The sequence below is a fragment of the Lepidochelys kempii genome, chromosome 5, assembly GCF_965140265.1.
Source record: "Lepidochelys kempii isolate rLepKem1 chromosome 5, rLepKem1.hap2, whole genome shotgun sequence".
Lineage (NCBI taxonomy): Eukaryota > Metazoa > Chordata > Testudines > Cheloniidae > Lepidochelys > Lepidochelys kempii.
Window position 1 is genome coordinate 29,191,231 of NC_133260.1, and position 18,211 is coordinate 29,209,441.

Consider the following 18,211-nt stretch of genomic DNA (forward strand, 5'->3'; position numbering starts at 1 on the left):
GAGGGAGGGGCGACTGACGACACGGCTTACAGGGTTGGCTTCAGGGAGCTAAAATCAACAAAGGGGGTGTCTTTACATCAAGGAGTATTTCAGGCAGGACTTCACGGAGGGTTCCAATAAGAAATGGTGCACCTAAGTTATCGTTCTTATTGGAACAAGGAGGTTAGCCTGGCCTCTGATTGATACATGGCTAGATTTACCTTGCTGCACCTTCTCTGTGAGTGACTGCAGTGTGACCTAGAGGAATGAGTCCCCTAGACAGGGGAGGAGGCAAATGAGTACAAAACAAATCTGGTCTATTTCTTGTTTTGACCCACTCCATCTATCTTTTACATCTTTGGCTGGCAGCGGACGGTGCAGAAGGACTGCATGCCATCCACATCTCATGGCTGCTCGGCAGAAGATGGTACAGTACGACTGCTAGCCATCCTCATCTCTTGCCTGCCTGGCAGAAGATGGTACAGTACGACTGCTAGCAGTCCGTATCGCCTGCCCACTCACCATAAGATGGTTCAATAGGACTGACTGCAGGACTAAAGAGAATGACCTGGTCAAGTCACTCCAAATTTAGTCCCTGCGCCCATGTCTGCCCAGGCACTCCCAGCCGACGTGGCCAGGAGCACCTCGGACACGACGAGGACGACTACCAGTCGTATTGCACCGTCTGCTGCCAGAAGGCAATGGGTTGCTGCTACTGTGCAGCAAAGCCGTACCGCGTCTGCCAGCACCCAGGAGACATAGGGTGACGGTTACCTGAGTGGGTATGCTTGCCGTGCTTGCCGTGGTATGACGTCTGCACAGGTAACTCAGGAAAAAAGGCGCGAAATGATTGTCTGCCCTTGCTTTCACGGAGGGAGGGAGGGAACGGGGGCCTGACGATACGTACCCAGAACCACCCGCGACAATGTTTTAGCCCCATCAGAGTGCTCCATTGTGACTGCTCTGGACAGCACTCTCAGATGCCCGATTGTTTGCCGTTGCTCTGACGCCGGGAGGGGCGACTGAGGACACGGCTTACAGGGTTGGCTTCAGGGAGCTAAAATCAACAAAGGGGGTGGCTTTACATCAAGGAGTATTTCAGGCAGGACTTCACGGAGGGTTCCAATAAGAAATGGTGCACCTAAGTTATTGTCCTTATTGGAACAAGAAGGTTAGCCTGGCCTCTGATTGATACATGGCTAGATTTACCTCACTGCACCTTCTCTGTGAGTGACTGCAGTGTGACCTAGAAGAATGAGTCCCCTAGACAGGGGAGGGGGGGAAGCAAATGAGTACAAAACAAATCTGGTCTATTTCTTGTTTTGACCCACTCCATCTATCTTTTACATCTTTGGCTGGCAGCAGATGGTGCAGAAGGACTGCATGCCATCCACATCTCATGGCTGCTCGGCAGAAGATGGTACAGTACGACTGCTAGCAGTCCGTATCGCGTGCCCGCTCACCATAAGACGGTTCAATAGGACTGACTGCAGGACTAAAGAGAATGACCTGGTCAAGTCACTCCAAATTTAGTCCCTGCGCCCATGTCTGCCCAGGCGCTCCCAGCCGACGTGGCCAGGCGCACCTCGGGCATGACGATGACGGCTACCAGTCGTACTGTACCGTCTGCTGCCACAAGGCAAGGGGTTGCTGCTACTGTGTAGCAATGCCGTACCGCGTCTGCCAGCACCCAGGAGACACAGGGTGACGGTTACCTGAGCGGGCTCCATGCTTGCCGTGGTATGGCGTCTGCACAGGTAACTCAGGAAAAAAGGCGCGAAACGATTGTCTGCCCTTGCTTTCACGGAGGGAGGGAGGGAACGGGGGCCTGACGATATGTACCCAGAACCACCCGCGACAATGTTTTAGCCCCATCAGGCATTGGGATCTCAACCCAGAATTCCAATGGGCAGCGGAGACTGCGGGAACTGTGGGATAGCTACCCACAGTGCAATGCTCCGGAAGTCGACTCTAGCCTCGGTACTGTGGAAGCGCTCCACCGAGTTAATGCACTTAATGCACTTAGAGCATTTTCTGTGGGGACACACACACTCGAATATATAAAACCGATTTCTAAAAAACCGACTTCTATAAATTCGACCTTATTCCGTAGTGTAGACATACCCTAAGTGACAGTGTATGATTTCTGCTATTTCTGCTAGCTGCCCTCTCTCACACTACATCCGTCTCATCTGGACACCAGAGTGACCTGTGCATTCAAGGTCACTATACTGATAGACAAGGACAAAAGATCATTATAAAGTCCTACCAAGCCATCAATAGAATAGAACAGTCAGCAGAACAGTATTTTCACCTAGAACTCCTTAGAAGTGCCTTGGCTCCATTTACCTAATAGGGCAAACAACTGAAACAACCATCTCCCTGACAGGAAAGACATGTTCCTTCCTAAAGCTAAGGAGAGTCACCGAGAAGGGTGTAACCTTCAGTTCATCCCAATCTAAACCCAAGCTGCATTGAATTGATCCAGAAACCACTATCAGCCCTATGGTTGTCATTCTATCCACAAAACCAGAGCTGTACCAGAAGACTTGCCATATTCAAGAACCATCAGCTTTAGCGACTCCAGTACAACTGCAGAGGGGAACTTGGCTAGCTCAAAAGGGGCTCTATGGCTCTATGGCATCCTAGGACAATTAGGAATAAACTAATCTTGGTCCCATCTTAACCCCATTCCCAGGACACTCATTTATATGCAGTTTGGGAGACCTAAATTTAAGGCCAGATTTAAACAAGATGGTTACATCACACTATTAATTCTTTCATGCTTCATGCAGAATTGCATACCCTGCCAGATGCAACTATGCCAGCACAGCACCTTCATTTTGTCATCCAACCAGTTATACATTTATTGTCAAGTGTCTCACCTTTATTTAAATTATGGAGGCTGATAATTTTACTAGACACCAACCTTGCCTTAAACAGTCTGACCTAAGAGCATGATGTCTTGATCCCCTTTTCCCAGGAAGCTGCTGTACATCTTGTGCAATAGGCATGAATGCTTGATAGAAGCATTCATTCCCAAAGGTAAGAGGGTAATTCAGTTTCCATGACCCAGTCAGTCTTTGGCCTCTTTGCTGAGGCTGCTAACATTGGTGCCAGTTAGTGCCAAATATGGCGGTTAAGGACCACATTTTCAAAACTCTGCACCTAAGAATATGAGCCAATGCAAACTGTATAAAACATACATGAGCTAAGTGTTGGGAATCTGTTTTGAGTTCACAAATGCATGTTTGCCACACACAGATCCTTAAGGCCCACTTCCTCACATATTCCAAGGAGTAATTTAGGTCCTGAGTTCTGAAAAATATAACACATGCTTACAATATTGTGCAAAAGCAAAGAAAAAGATCTTTGTCACAGTGAATATTATTAATTAGAAAGTCAAAGAAGTTGAAATACAGCAAACTGTGTCACTTAGGCTTGATATGGAAAATAATAAAAATAATCCTAAAATAATTTTTGTTTACTTATATGTACTTATAATAATTTACCTTTCCTCCCAAAGCACTTTACAAACATTGAGCTTGATGTACAACTGATCCAAATGATCATTTTTTAAATAGATCATCACGTTGTAGCCTGTCTGGAAAGAGTAAAGTTGTTTTAGAAATTTGCTGCCCTACTTTAAATATGTTAACTCATTTTAAAGTAGGAAAACCTGCCATTTGCACAAGCTCTTCTGCTCAGTGTTACAGAATTGTTTGGCTTTCTTTTGTGTATTTATTTGAATGCTCTGATATATGCACAAATTATCAAAAAATCTGTTGAGACAAAAATGAAGTAGCTGATTGTCAATTCTAACTTTGTAAACAGTGAAAGCCAATTCCTCAGCTGGCGTAAATTGGCAGAGTTCCATTGAAGTCAATAAGTTTACTGCAATTTACATCAGCTGAGGATCTGGGCCTAAGTGTTTAAGGACCAATAAAGTAGATCAGTGCTAGTCTATAATTACAAATCTTTTCCTCTGTTTATTCTGGAACGTATTTGTCTGGCTCCAGGCAATTTTCCATTTACTGGAAACAAAGCACACATGTTGCATCTGGGAATTCCACTACAACATAACATCTGCAGTGCCTGCAGTTTCTCATTTTCTTTCTCTTAATAAGAACTGTTAGGACTAGATTGTGCCGAGCCCTGCAAGCATGTGCAAAGGGAACACAGAAAGTACATGGAGCTTCCTGAACTATCCCATACCTGCATAAGGGCCAAGGTGGACCACGTGCTTTACTAAGTGCAAGTCTAGTATGTGTAGCAGTGCTAACCTCTCCAGAGTGGCTGTGGAGCAAGCTGGGCACAAAGGCTTGCTTTTGCTGCACCCTCTTCAAGGGTGGCACAGCCGCTGAGCTCTTTGGAACTGTGGTATTGAACATGAATCCTGCTTCCAGTGAAGTCACTGGGGACCAGATTTTCAAAGCTATTTGGGCATCTAAAGATGCAGATAAGCACCTAGTGGGATTTTCAAAAGCGACGAGGCACCTAACTCCCATTTCGCTAGGCACCTGTCTACATCTTTAGGTGCCTAAATACCTTTGAAAATCTGGCCCTCGGAGTCCTGAGAAAAAGGGCCATTTTAACTTCAGCTCAGCTTCCCCTTCCCCTTGCGCAGATGAGAGGAGAAGGTCTATAAGCCTATGTCTACACTGGAATTTTTACTCATATTTTAACATATTAACCAATTATTGCAAATTTTAGCCTAAACGGGGCACAAATGTTTGTCATTAGTTGTGTTTAACCCAAGTAGCAACAAAAGTTTGTGTCCTAGAACAAACTTTTCTCTGACAGTCTGCCCTGAGATAGGCACTCACCGTTATGAGCCACTCCAGACAGCATGACAGTGTCTACATTAGAATTTACAATGGTGTTAATTTTTTAGGTATGGTTTAACACGTTAAGTGTTGGCATACCCTAAGAGTGTATGCTTGGGAGAGGGAAAAAATACTTTTGGGAAGGTTGGTCTACACAATAAAAAGATCACAGGACTGGGATGAATCCTAAATGGGAATTTTCTATTCACTCTGTTAACTTATTTTACTATCATATTATAAATGCTAACCCTTGATGAAGGGTTGCTGACTGACTTTTTTCTGCTGAGTCATTCCATCAGTTTACAGGGAGTTTTGTCATTGACTTCTATTGTAGCAGGGTAACAACCAGTATGTCTTTTTCAGGCCCAGGGCTTCTTGGCACTCTTGCTTTAGTGATTCCTCCAGTGCCAACTGTGCCTTAAAGGCACAATACAGTCCTTAGTAAATATGCTGAGGAGTATATCTGTCTCTTACTATGTGCCTGTACAGTGTCAGGCACAATGGGACCCCAGTCTCATTTGGGGCCTCTAGATTTATTATTACATTAGTGCCTAGATTTGAGCTTTCTGTTCTTGGAATTGTTGTGTATTTTCTTCTTTCATTATCATCCAAAACTTCTCCAAGCCATTTGCTAGCTTGAAGTCTCAACATAGCTGTACAATGAACAAGTCACTTTCAGTTTTATTTATAGACAGTTTCTAGTCAAGTTCCCTGTCAGGTTCTATACATTTTTTAGCTGCATTGTTTGGGGTGTAAATACTGCATGAATGTTTATTATTTGCAAATAAAAAAGTACAAATAAATCACCATTAATGCAGGTATACAAACAGAAATATTTGTATTATTTCATTATTTTAAAATATCATAGGAGCATAGTGGCCCAGAGTCTTTGCTACAGTACAGCTGCCTTGAGTTAAAACTTCTGGTGCAAATGGGCTCTAAAGGCAGTGTAACCAGCAATGGGAAAATTACACCAGTACTGGGGGGTCTTCCATTGACATGGATCCAGCATAGCTTTGGTGTGGCCATTGCCAAGAGGCAAGGCCAAGGTTCCTTTAAACACAGCTGAACCCACCTGCCAAATTGGCCTTTTGAGGTTGTTGGTATCTGGTTTGACGTAGCTCAGTCTCCAGGCTGCTTTATTTAATGTTGGGAGGTCTGAACCAACATATAGCCAGCCCAGAATCAGGGAGTGCAAAAGTGAGCTATATGTCAGCTTTGCGTACATTAAACACTACTATACACACCCCCACATTGGACTGTGTTATTGACCACAGCAAAGAATCTAGCTCACTGTCTTAAATTTTGCAAAAGCTTATTTTCACAAAACTTAAATTTTGGATCCAGTTAGAGCTGACAGTGTCTCTATGAGAAGAAAGCACATTATGAGAAGCATTGAAGCTGCACACAGAACTAATTACAAACCTCTTGTGCAACCTGACAAAATCTTGATGAATTTCAGATGGCCCTAAGAATGTCATTGTACTTTGAAAAACATAACTCTGAAAGCCTTTCTGTTTATGTCAAGTTTTGCCTGTTAGCTTTTTTTCTAGCTCTCCTTCAAAATAAAGGACTTTTTGTTTTCTTTATAGAGAGGCATTTATTACATTTTTGTTCCAAATTGTTTTGAAACTTCCTGAAGGAAAATCAAAAGATTTTGTCTGAAACATTTTAAGCAAAGATTTTTCATTCAAAAATTCTCACATGAAGAGTTTTGTTTTCTGATCAATTAATAACAATATTTCCAATAATAATAATGCAGGTATACCGGAAGAACTGGAAGTATCAAAGCCTCATAGTTGGCATTCAACTCTGTACAAAGCCCGAGTAGTTAGACTGTGGATACTATATTGAAAAGCACCTAAGTGACTTAGAAACCTAAGTCCCACTAAAAAAATAATCAATGGCACTTTGGCTCCTAAATCACTTAGACATGTTGAAAAACTTTACCCTCTTTGTCTTTAGGGCTTATGAGGGACAGATACCCTACCCCAAAACAACTTTAATGTTAGTGTATGTTAGCCCATCTGTGTACTATGTGTGATTTTATGTCACTGGATCCATATAAAGCACAGAGGCAATGGCCCCTCCTCCACCTACTCCTATTAGTCCCTTCTTTGCTACCTATTTGGGACCAATGGAGTCCTATTCCCTGCCATATGAAGTATATATATCTTCCCCTACATAAAGCCCTACCATAGACCATTTAACTGCTTGTGCCAGCTACATGCCACTCCTTACACAGGACTAGGTGTCATGATTTAGCTCTAAATAATTAATCAATAACATAAAAAGCTGCTGGCACATGCAGCAATATTGTATGAATTTCTGCCCTGAGCACCAGACCAACACAAGGCTGCACCACTCAAGTCACACTTAATCCCTCAAAATTCAGTGTAGGCATTGAATGATGAAAATGTGCCTTCGAGTTTAATCTAACATGAATTCATGCAAGCTAGGAAATTCTCTCAGCATTTCACTTTTCTTTGTTTTACCTAGATACTCCAGCACACATATTATAGTATATAAGGAAACATTCTGAAAGGTCCCTTGGGAGAAAATCATTTGAGTTGTAGTTAGTACAACATTAATGTCATTTGACACATTTTACGGAGATGCATCCGAAGGTACTTTACATTAATCCCTGAAATGTAATAAATAGCTTGAAAGCAAAGCAGATAATTGCAGCTAATTAGAAAAAGCCAGGTGACATTAACACACCCATTCAAATCCAGAAACATTCAGAGAAAGAGTGAATGTCACAATTAAAAACCATAATGCCAACATGTTCTTTCTCCACCCAACTGTGATTTGCTCCTTGGCATCCGCAGCAATCACAGAGCACAGATTATACTTGGGAACATAACGGATAATGAACTCAGACAAAAATGAAGATGCAAGGCCATTTAAAGCCTTGTAAACTATAGAGAAACCTTCATATCAGTCCTGTAAAAAAGTATCAAAAGACTACAGGGAAATATCACGGATGTAATTATGTACTGGCTGACCTTAGTTTGAATTAAAATACAGGCAGTAGCATTTCATGCCATTTCCAGACTTGGCGGAATATCAGTAGTCCAGTGAATGAAGCATTACACTAATAATTCTTGTGGTGGAATTCCCATTTTGGACAAGACAATTTCTGCCTTATGGTTGGCCTTTTGCTTCTTTTTCCAGATGTTTTCACACAACACTACAGTAATAGAAAAGGGTGCAACATAGGGTGCACTTCTCAATGTATAATAAAAATAATCAGCAATGACCCTTAGTTGCTGTAATGAAAAACTACTGCAAAATAGTTGCTAGAACAAAAACTAGTTCCCCAGATTTTGTTTGGGAATATAATGGATAATGAACCTGGACAAAAATGAATCAGGTAAAAATCAGCCATCTCCATCACTTAAGTTCCACTTCGCTTCAACACAGGGATGAATCTCACCTCTTGTGAAGAGTCAGATAAATTAAATACTATTTGGCCTGTGTAGGTGTTTGCAAAATAATTCTCATTGATTTTACTGGGATCAAGGCCAACCCCATCATGTTATTATTTTCCAGCAGAAAGTAGCCTTAGGCCTCATCTAAACTACATAGTTTTGTCGACAAAAGTCAGGTTTCGTCAACAAAACAATGGAGGCGTCCACACAACAATGCTCCTCCCCCCGATTTAAACTCTCTTGCTACACCGACATAATAAAAACACCTCAATGAGCAACATAGAGCTTTTTGCAACAAATGTAGAGTGACGCAGTGTCGGTGCAGATACTGCGCCTGCTTATGTCACCCTAAGTGGCCTCCAAGAGGTGTCCCACAATGCCCATCATGACTGCTCTGGTAAGCAGTTTCTACTCTACTGCCCTGTAGCCAGGTACACAGGCATGCACTCCTCCCCCTTTAAAGCCTTGGGAATTTTTGAAATCCCACTTCCTGTTTGCTGCGCATGGACAGCTCACATCACATCTTCCCAGCTGACCATGATGGCTTTCCACAGCAAATGTGCTCTGGCCTGGAGTACACTGGAGTTGCTGGACCTGTTGGGACAGGGGGGAAAGGAGGCTGTGCAGTTGCAGCTCCGATCCAGCCACAGGAACTCTGACACCTAAGAGCAGATTGCTCGTGGCATGGATGAGAAGGGGCACAAAAGGGACACACAGCAGTGTCGTGCTAAGATCAAGGAGCTGAGGCAGGCGTACCAGAAAGCAAATGAGGCCAAATGTTACTCTGGTGCAGTTCCTTAAACATGCGGCGTCTACAAGGAGCTGTATCTCATCCTCAGTGGCAACCCCACCTGCACTGCCAAGACCCCTGTGGATACTTTGTGGGGACTGGAGGCAGCGGCAAACAGAGTCAGCTGCAAGGATGAAGTGGTGGATGAGGAGGTTGAGTTGGAGGAGGAGAGGCGACAGGCTCGTCTGGTGTCAGGACCTCTTTTTGACTCCAGAGGGGTCTACCCAGTCCCAGCAGTCTGGCTGTGGTGTTCCTGAAGCAGCAGAGAAGAGCTCATTTTGCTTTGATAGTGCCCGGTGGCATGAGGTAGAGGTGTTCTTTATTTTGTTACATGATGCACGTGAGAGAAGGAATTGAAATGAACAACACAAGGTATTGTCTGCATCTGCTTCACATTCCCCTATGCAGCGGGGGCCCATGCAGAAAAGTTTGTTAATGCTCACTGAGATCTCCCAAAAATCTTCCATAGAGATCTCTAGGAAACTTTTCTGCAGATACTCTGCAATCCTCTGCCAAAGGTTCCTTGGCAGAGCCGCTTTGTTTCTTCCTCCATTGTAGGAAACTTTTCCATGCCAACGGCAATTCTGCAGGAACCAAAGCAGCACACAGGCGAGCAGCATACGGACCTGGTTTGAAGATGCACCCTTGCATCTTTGGTTACCCTCAATAGTGTGATTTCAGCTTCAGTCGCCCCACTTCTGGAAAATGGTTCCAGTATTCAGAATAGTGTCCCTATGTGCTTGAACTGATCCCCTTCTGAACCCACCTAGACCCTTTGTTCTGTCTTGCACCACCATCCCCCCACGGCCAAATTCACCATGTTTGGTGCTCTGGCCATGCTGCATGCTTGCAAAGGAAAGTGAGAAAGAAGTGTGTGTAACTTTTCTGATCCAAGACTGTGAGTGATCCAAGACACACAATACTGACTCCGTTTATTGTTTCTTGAGGGCCAGCTCCTACACACTGGTGTAGCACCTCTGTCAGATAAGGAAGCAAATGAGGAGGAGTTTTGCAAGGTGCTGCAATCATCAGATCAGGCCTAGAGTGAGCACAAAGCATGGCGAGAGACAATAAATGAAAAATTAGAAATGGATAGCTAGGAGAGGAGACAGAGCCAGAAGTGGATAATACAGGGTCAGGAATAGATAATAAAGCTCATGGAAGACCAAACAGAGATGCTAAGGTCCCTGATTGCACTGAAGGTGGAACACATGCATGCTCAACTCCCCCTGCATCCCATACAGAACTGCCTTCTTTGCTCTCCCCAAACTCCCACACACATTCCTCTTATGTTCCTGGCCCATTGCAGTACCTCTTGTACTCCACCCTTAGGGATATATCCCATAATGACAGCTGGACTTACACTCAACTGTGAGATCCTCACATCAGAGGGTGCTGCTCACTGTCATGTCCCTTGTAAGAAATGTTAATCTGTGTATTGCTGTTTAATAAAAATTTAGTCTTACAAAGACAGTGATTCTTTGTTTGTGACCTACACAGGGTGGTTGCAACAGAAATTCATACACGGTGTCAACTGGCACATTTTCAGACTCCAATTAACACTCAGGCAGGAATCATTACAGGGGTCATTCAATGTGGCAAGTAAACAATGCTTGGCTCAATTCATTACAGAAAGATACATTACCAGAGCTCATTGTCAAAATGCTCCTTCAAAACCTCCTTGATTTGTATACCTCCTCCCCACCCCCACTGAGCACCTCTAATAGCCCTAGTGTCTGGCTGCTCAAAATCAGCTGCCAGGCAATCCACTTCAGTGCTCCACCTCTGGGGAAACTTTTCTCCCTTGGCTTCACAAATATTATGCAGCGCACAGCAGGCTGCTATGACCATGGGAATATTTTCCTCATTGAGGTCTAAACGCCAAATAGGCAGCACCAGTGACCCTTTAATCTGCCAAACGCTAATTCTACGGTCATTCTGCACCAGCTGAGCCTCTGTGCTGCTGTCAAGGTTTCTGGTGTAAGGCTTCATGAACCATGGGAGTAAGGGGTAGGCTGGGTCTCCCAGGATCACTATGGGCATTTCCACATCCCCTATTGGAATCTTCCGGTCTGGAAAGAAAGTCCCTGCATGCAGCATTTTGTACTGTCCAGTGTTCCTGAAGATGGCGTGTGTCATCCACCTTCCCCGACCACCCTGCGTTGATGTCAGTGAAACGACCCAGATGAGCCATGGGGGCCTGCAATACCATACAGAAGTGGCCCTTTCTGTTGATGTACTCTGTCACAAGATGATCTGGAGCCAAAATTAGGATATACATGCCAGCTATCGCCCCCCCGCAGTTAGGGAATCTCATTGCCGCAAAGCCATCCAATATTTCCTGCACATTACCCAGAGCCACAATCCTTTGTAGTGGGAGGAGGTTAATGGCCCTGCACAATTGCATCACCGCAACCTCCACAGTGGACTTCCCAACTCCAAACTGATTCATGACTGACTGGTAGCAGTCTGGAATTGTCAGCTTCCACACAGCGATCACCACACACTTTTCTGCGATTAGGGCAGCTCTCATTTTGGTATCCTTGCATGGCAGGGCAGGAGCGAGCTCCGCAGAGTTCTGCAGCTGTTGCTCATTGTCCCATACCTGCATCACAATCCGATCCCACCACTTGGTGCTTATTTCCTGAGCCCAGTAGTGACAGTCCACCGTGTGCAGCTGCTCTGTGAATGCCAACATCAATCCTGAATTGTTTCTTTCCATGGCATGCAGCAGGGCAGGCAGCACAGATTCCTGTTCAGATTCGTAGCTCATGAAATACTGCAGGATCAGTCACGTGGTGTTCATAACGCTCATCACAAGACTGGTGAGCAGTGCAGGATCTGTGCTTTCAGGCAGAGATGGTGGGCACAAAGTTTACAGGGGCAGATGAAAAACAGCACGCAATGCAGTCAGAAGCCCTTAGAAGCATGGGATGGAGAAAACTCCTTTATGCGGCAGTGATCCCGCTCCCATAAGAACATAAGAACGGCCATACAGGGTCAGACCAAAGGTCCATCTAGCCCAGTATCCTGTCTTCTGACAGTGGCCAATGCCAGGTGCTTCTGAGGGAATGAACAGAACAAGTGACCCATCCCCTGTCACCCATTCCCAGCTTCTGGCAAACAGAGGCTAAGGACACCATCTCTGCCCATCCTGGCTAATAGTCATCGATGGACCTATCCTCCATGAATTTATCTATTTCTTTTTCTGATGCACTGCATGATGCACTGCAATCCATTTCCAGAACTCCTAGCAGGGGAAGATGGTGATTTTAACAGTGAGATAGCTTCCCACAGTGCACTGCTCTCTCTGTTTGTGCTAGAGCACCAACTGCGGATGTGCTCGGCCAACATAAGGAGCATTGCATGAACATGCACAAGCAATGTAATTACAGTGGTTTATGATTGTTGATGTAACTTAAGTCAACTTAACTCTGTATTGTAGACATGGCCTTAGTGACAGAAAAAAAGGATATGTTTGTGATGGATTTGACCACAGAAACCCCCTTGTTACTGTCACCTGATGTGCTGAGACTACCTCTGAGCCCGTTTTCTCGGACAGTTTGGGCCTTCAGAACTCTGCCTTGTTGCACCAGATACGCTAATCTGCTGCAACACAGACCCAGGGTCTGACTCACACCCCCAAAGCTGCAGACTTAACTGAAAATGGCTTAGCAAGTGCTCCTGTCTCTAGCACCTGGACACCCAGCTCCCAAAGGGATCAAAACCCCAAATAAATCCGTTTCACTCTGTATAAAGCTTATACAGGGTAAACTTATAAATTGTCCGCCCTCTATAACACTGAGAGAGAGAGAGATGCACAGCTGTTTGCTCTCCCAGGTATTAATTACTTACTCTGGGTTAATTAATAAGCAAAAGTGATTTTATTAAGGATAAAAAGTAGGATTTAGTTGGCTCCAAGTAATAACAGACAGAACAAAGTAAGTTACCAAGCAAAATAAAACAAAACACGCAAGTTTAAGCCTAATACATTAAGAAACTGATTACAGATAAAATCTCACCCTCAGAGATGTTCCAATAAGCTTCTTTCACAGACTGGACTCCTTCCTAGTCTGGGTCCAATCCTTTCCCCTGGTACAGTTCTTGTTAGCTCCAGCTCAGGTGGTAACTAGGGGATTTCTCATGACTGAAACCTCCTTTGTTCGTTTTCCACCCCCTTATATAGCTTTGGCAGAAGGTGGGAATCTTTTGTCTCTCTGGATCCCCACCCCTCCTGGTAAATGGAAGAGCCCCAAGTTTAAGATGGATTCCAGTACCAGGTGACATGGTCACATGTCCTGTAAAACCTCATTCTTCATTACCCACAGGCTGGCCACCATATTCACAAGAATCATAGAATCATAGAATATCAGGGTTGGAAGGGACCTCAGGAGGTCATCTAGTCCAACCTCCTGCTCAAAGCAGGACCAATCCTCAATTAAATCATCCCAGCCAGGGCTTTGTCAAGCCTGACCTTAAAAACCTCTAAGGAAGGAGATTCTACCACCTCCCTAGGTAACACATTCCAGTGTTTCACCACCCTCCTAGTGAAAAAGTTTTTCCTAATATCCAACCTAAACCTCCCCCACTGCAACTTGAGACCATTACTCCTTGTCCTGTCCTCTTCCACCACTGAGAATAGTCTAGAACCATCCTCTCTGGAACCACCTCTCAGGTAGCTGAAAGCAGCTATCAAATCCCCCCTCATTCTTCTCTTCTGCAGACTAAACAATCCCAGTTCCCTCAGCCTCTCCTCATAAGTCATGTATTCCAGACCCCTAATCATTTTTGTTGCCCTTCGCTGGACTCTCTCCAATTTATCCACATCCTTCTTGAAGTGTGGGGCCCAAAACTGGACACAGTACTCCAGATGAGGCCTCACCAATGTCAAATAGAGGGGGATGATCATGTCCCTCGATCTGCTCGCTATGCCCCTACTTATACATCCCAAAATGCCATTGGCCTTCTTGGCAACAAGGGCACACTGCTGACTCATATCGAGCTTCTCGTCCACTGTCACCCCTAGGTCCTTTTCCGCAGAACTGCTGCCTAGCCATTCGGTCCCTAGTCTGTAGCTGTGCATTGGGTCCTTCCGTCCTAAGTGCAGGACTCTGCACTTATCTTTATTGAACCTCATCAGATTTCTTTTGGCCCAATCCTCCAATTTGTCTAGGTCCCTCTGTATCCTATCCCTGCCCTCCAGTGTATCTACCACTCCTCCCAGTTTAGTATCATCCGCAGATTTGCTGAGAGTGCAATCCACACCATCCTCCAGATCATTTATGAAGATATTGAACAAAACCGGCCCCAGGACCGACCCCTGGGGCACTCCACTTGACACCGGCTGCCAACTAGACATGGAGCCATTGATCACTACCCGTTGAGCCCGACAATCTAGCCAACTTTCTACCCACCTTATAGTGCATTCATCTAGCCCATACTTCTTTAACTTGCTGACAAGAATACTGTGGGAGACCGTGTCAAAAGCTTTGCTAAAGTCAAGAAACAATACATCCACTGCTTTCCCTTCATCCACAGAACCAGTAATCTCATCATAGAAGAAGGCTTGCAGGTAAATAAACCATCTACAGCCAATTGTCCTAGTCAATGGGTGCCATCAAAATTCTAAACCACCATTAATGGCCCACACTTTGCATAGTTACAATAGAACTTCAGAGTTAACTTCATATTTCTAATTTTAAATACAAGCATAATACATACCTACAAATAGAATGAACAGACTCAGTAAATTATAAGCTATGTAATGATACCTCACAAGAAACCTTTTGCATAAAACATATTCTAGTTACATTATATTCACATTCCAAGCATATTTTCATAAGCATATGGAACGCAACATCACAATGTTGGTGGGACAAACTATGACTTTGCAATATTCTTCCATCCTATCAATTAGTTTCAAGGAAAGAAAGTGTCTAGACTACAGAGAACACTGACTTCACTGTGAGATGGTGTGGGGAGGAAGGAGATGGGGTGGGGGGAGGGCGTTGCTTATGTAAGCAATGAGTACAGATTGAATAAGGACCCCAGGTCCTGGATATGGGCTAAGACAAATAAAATAATAAAAAAACAAGTACAAGATATCTTCAAACAGTATAGAGTATGTTATCAAAAGGGTTCACCATTACAGAGCCTGAAGAGTCTCTAGCAGGCTCATGGTACAGCTAAATTGACTCTGGAATGGCTTTCTTTTAGCAAACTGGTCATCATCATCCCTGAGTTAAACAGAGAAACATGACCCCAGATCTAGGAGCAAGGAATAATTAATCTAGGAATCCACATCTAGGCAAAAGGAATGCAGGCCATACTGACAGAATGGGGGACTGTATCCTGGAAAGCAGTGACAGTGAAAAGGATTTAGGGGTCATAGCTGACATTCAGTTCTGTGCAATGATGTGGCAAAAAGGGCTAATGAACTCCTGAGATGAATAAAGCTTATACTCAAATAAATTTGTTAGTCTCTAAGGTGCCACAAGTACTCCTTTTCTTTTTGCAGATACAGACTAACATTGCTGCTACTCTGAAACCTGTCATAAACAGATGAGTAGAAGTAGGGAGGTGATTTTACCTTCATATGTGGCATTAGTTAGGCTGATACTGAAATACTGTGTATAGTTCTGGTGTCCTCATTTCAAAAATGGTGCTGAAAAAATAGAGACCGCAGAAAAGAGCTGGAGAAAATGCCTCATAATAAGAGAGCTCAATCTGTTTAGTTTGTCAATCCGAGTTCAGTCTGTTTAGTTTATTGTAAAGAAGGCTGAGAGGTGATTTGATTATAGTGTATAAGAACCTTCATAGGGAGAAGATACTGGGTAGTAAAGGGCTTGTGAATCTGAGGAGAAAGGCATAACAAGAACCAATGGCTGGTCACTGAAACCAGACAAATTCAAATTAGAAATAAGGCACACATTTTTAACACTGACAGTGATTAACCATTGGAACATGGGAAGTAGTGGATTCTACCATGGGAAGTAGTGGATTCTCCAGCTCTTCTTGATATCTTTACATCAAGACTAGATGCCTTCTTAGAAGATATGCTTCAGCTAAACACAAGTTATGTTTTAGTCGAACACAAGTTGTTGAGCTCCATGCAGGGGTAAGTGGGTGAAAATTAATGGTCTGTGTTATACAGAATGTCAGGGTAGATATCTAAGGTTCCTTCTGACAAACTCTCTGAACCTATGAATCTGCACACAGCCTCCACCTAGTGCAATGCAGAAGTTACTACATCACAGCAAGGATTCTCACTCCGGCATAGAGTGTTTATTACCTTCCTGCTTCAGAATAATACTTCTGAAGAGTTTTTTTTTTTTACCTTTGGATTACACCAGATTGTACAGAATGGTGTGTATCATCCAAAGAATTTCCTGGGAGGAAGAATATCTTCACCCTATCATAAGGACTTTCCCTATTTTTGGCGCAAATTAATGGAAATTTCCCTGGCTGCAACATCTTAATGGTGTTTCTGGATTGGGGGGCAATTCTTGAAGAAGGGATAGAGCATCGTGGAAGAGAAGAATTTAGGGAGAAAGCGAGAAGGAATGTAGGGGAAGGAGTAAAATTCTGAGAAAGTGAGAGTATCCCATAGACAAAGGCCCCAATCCTGCAACAGCCTCCACACAGACAAACCCCTGCATGGAGCTCCATTGAAATCAATGAGGCTCTGTGTGGCTACAGGGGCAATTGAAAGATTAAGACCAAAACTTGCATCCGGGCTTTGAATACTTGGCCCCTGTCCTGATTTTTCATGATAGAAACTGATGTGTGGAGATTAGACTTGCTACTGTACATCACAACTGCAGATGTGTGTACTAAGGATTTGTGGCCAGAATCTAATCTCAGTCGTACAAGTGTAAACCAGAGTAACTCCATCCACTGAAGAGGATGAAGTGACTCTGAGTTTGTGTAACTGAGGTCAGAGCTGGCTCGTGGTCTCTGAAAAGTGAAAGACATTGCATCACAGAAAAAAGGGAGAGAAATTAAGTTTTCTTTCAGGGCGTCCTTCCCATAGTTTTGTGCCAGCCCTAGTTAGTTAGCATAGCCAAGCCTTGATTTATATGTATATTATTCTGTCTTTAAGACATTGAGCAGCTACAAGAACAGGCTGTTTGTGTCCCAGGAGATGATTAAATGGGTTAAGATTAACATTCCTCTGTATTACTCAGTCTTTCTGTAAAAGAAAAGCAAAACAGCAAGGCAGAGTCAGACTCCAGAAGAGACAGACAGACAGACAGACTGACTCCTCCTGCTGCTGACTTGCCCTCTAGTCCCTGAGGAGGTACATTTCTTCCCTGGTAGTTGCTGGATATCTCAGCGTTTCTCCTAACATGAAGGTAAGACAATCACTTAGCTAACTTCTACCAGTGAAATGAATAAGATGAAATATTAATTTCAAAAGGAAGATGCATGGCCGAGAAACGTAATGGGATAAAACTGCAATAAAGTAGACAAACAAGAAAATGTGGTTTGGGTGGCTAATCTGCTGAGTGTTCAGATTTCACATCATTGTTAGTAGTGCCATTATTATTTATTTGCATTGGAGTTTGGGTGGAGTAAGGGCTGCTGACCAGGTCCCAAAGTTGGCAAAACGCATGCAAAAGAAAAAGCAGACTAAACAGAAAATTAACGAATGTTTTCCCTCCTTGTTCAGGTGTTTGAGTTTTTCCTTCTGGTAGAAGTTACAGGTTTCTTTCCAGTTTTTTCCAGGTGAGTATTTATTTGGAATTGGGTATGCTAAAGACTGACTATGAATTGTTTAATATATGTATATATAAATGTGCTTACATAGACATGGCTGGTCCACAACATGGGGAGAGGGTTAAAGGAATCTCTCAGCTTGTGCCCCTGTGAGAGTGGAGCCACTTTCCCATCAGCACTGTCAGTGCCACCAACCTCTCCAGTGGCAGGGGGGAAAGTGTGATGGGAAGCAGGCCACTGCCTCCCTCCCTTCTGAACACACTGGAAGAGCTGGGAAGCTCCACTGGGAGCACTTCCTGGGAATTCTGGCTGAGCCGGAGAATTCCACAGGGAGCTCCCACTTCAATCTGGCCTCTGCACTTCCCACAGGACACACAGGGCTGTGCTGTTATGACACAATCTGGATCCCAGTGTATAGTTTTGATATGGCCTATGCGAGCATTCAGGACTGAGCGTGTGGGATA

At 44.0% G+C, this 18,211-nt stretch overlaps 1 protein-coding gene across 1 annotated transcript in view; it reads left to right on the top strand.

The window, feature by feature from the left end:
• The first annotated feature begins 17,250 nt into the window (after window positions 1-17,250).
• C7 (complement C7) overlaps window positions 17,251-18,211 on the top strand; it is a 36,644-nt gene continuing 35,683 nt past the window's right edge. Inside the window, exons 1-2 of the mRNA XM_073343845.1 lie at window positions 17,251-17,383; window positions 17,701-17,756. Of these exons, the coding sequence (XP_073199946.1) occupies window positions 17,378-17,383; window positions 17,701-17,756 (62 nt within the window). The 5' untranslated portion in view covers window positions 17,251-17,377. The remainder of the gene's footprint in view (window positions 17,384-17,700; window positions 17,757-18,211) is intronic.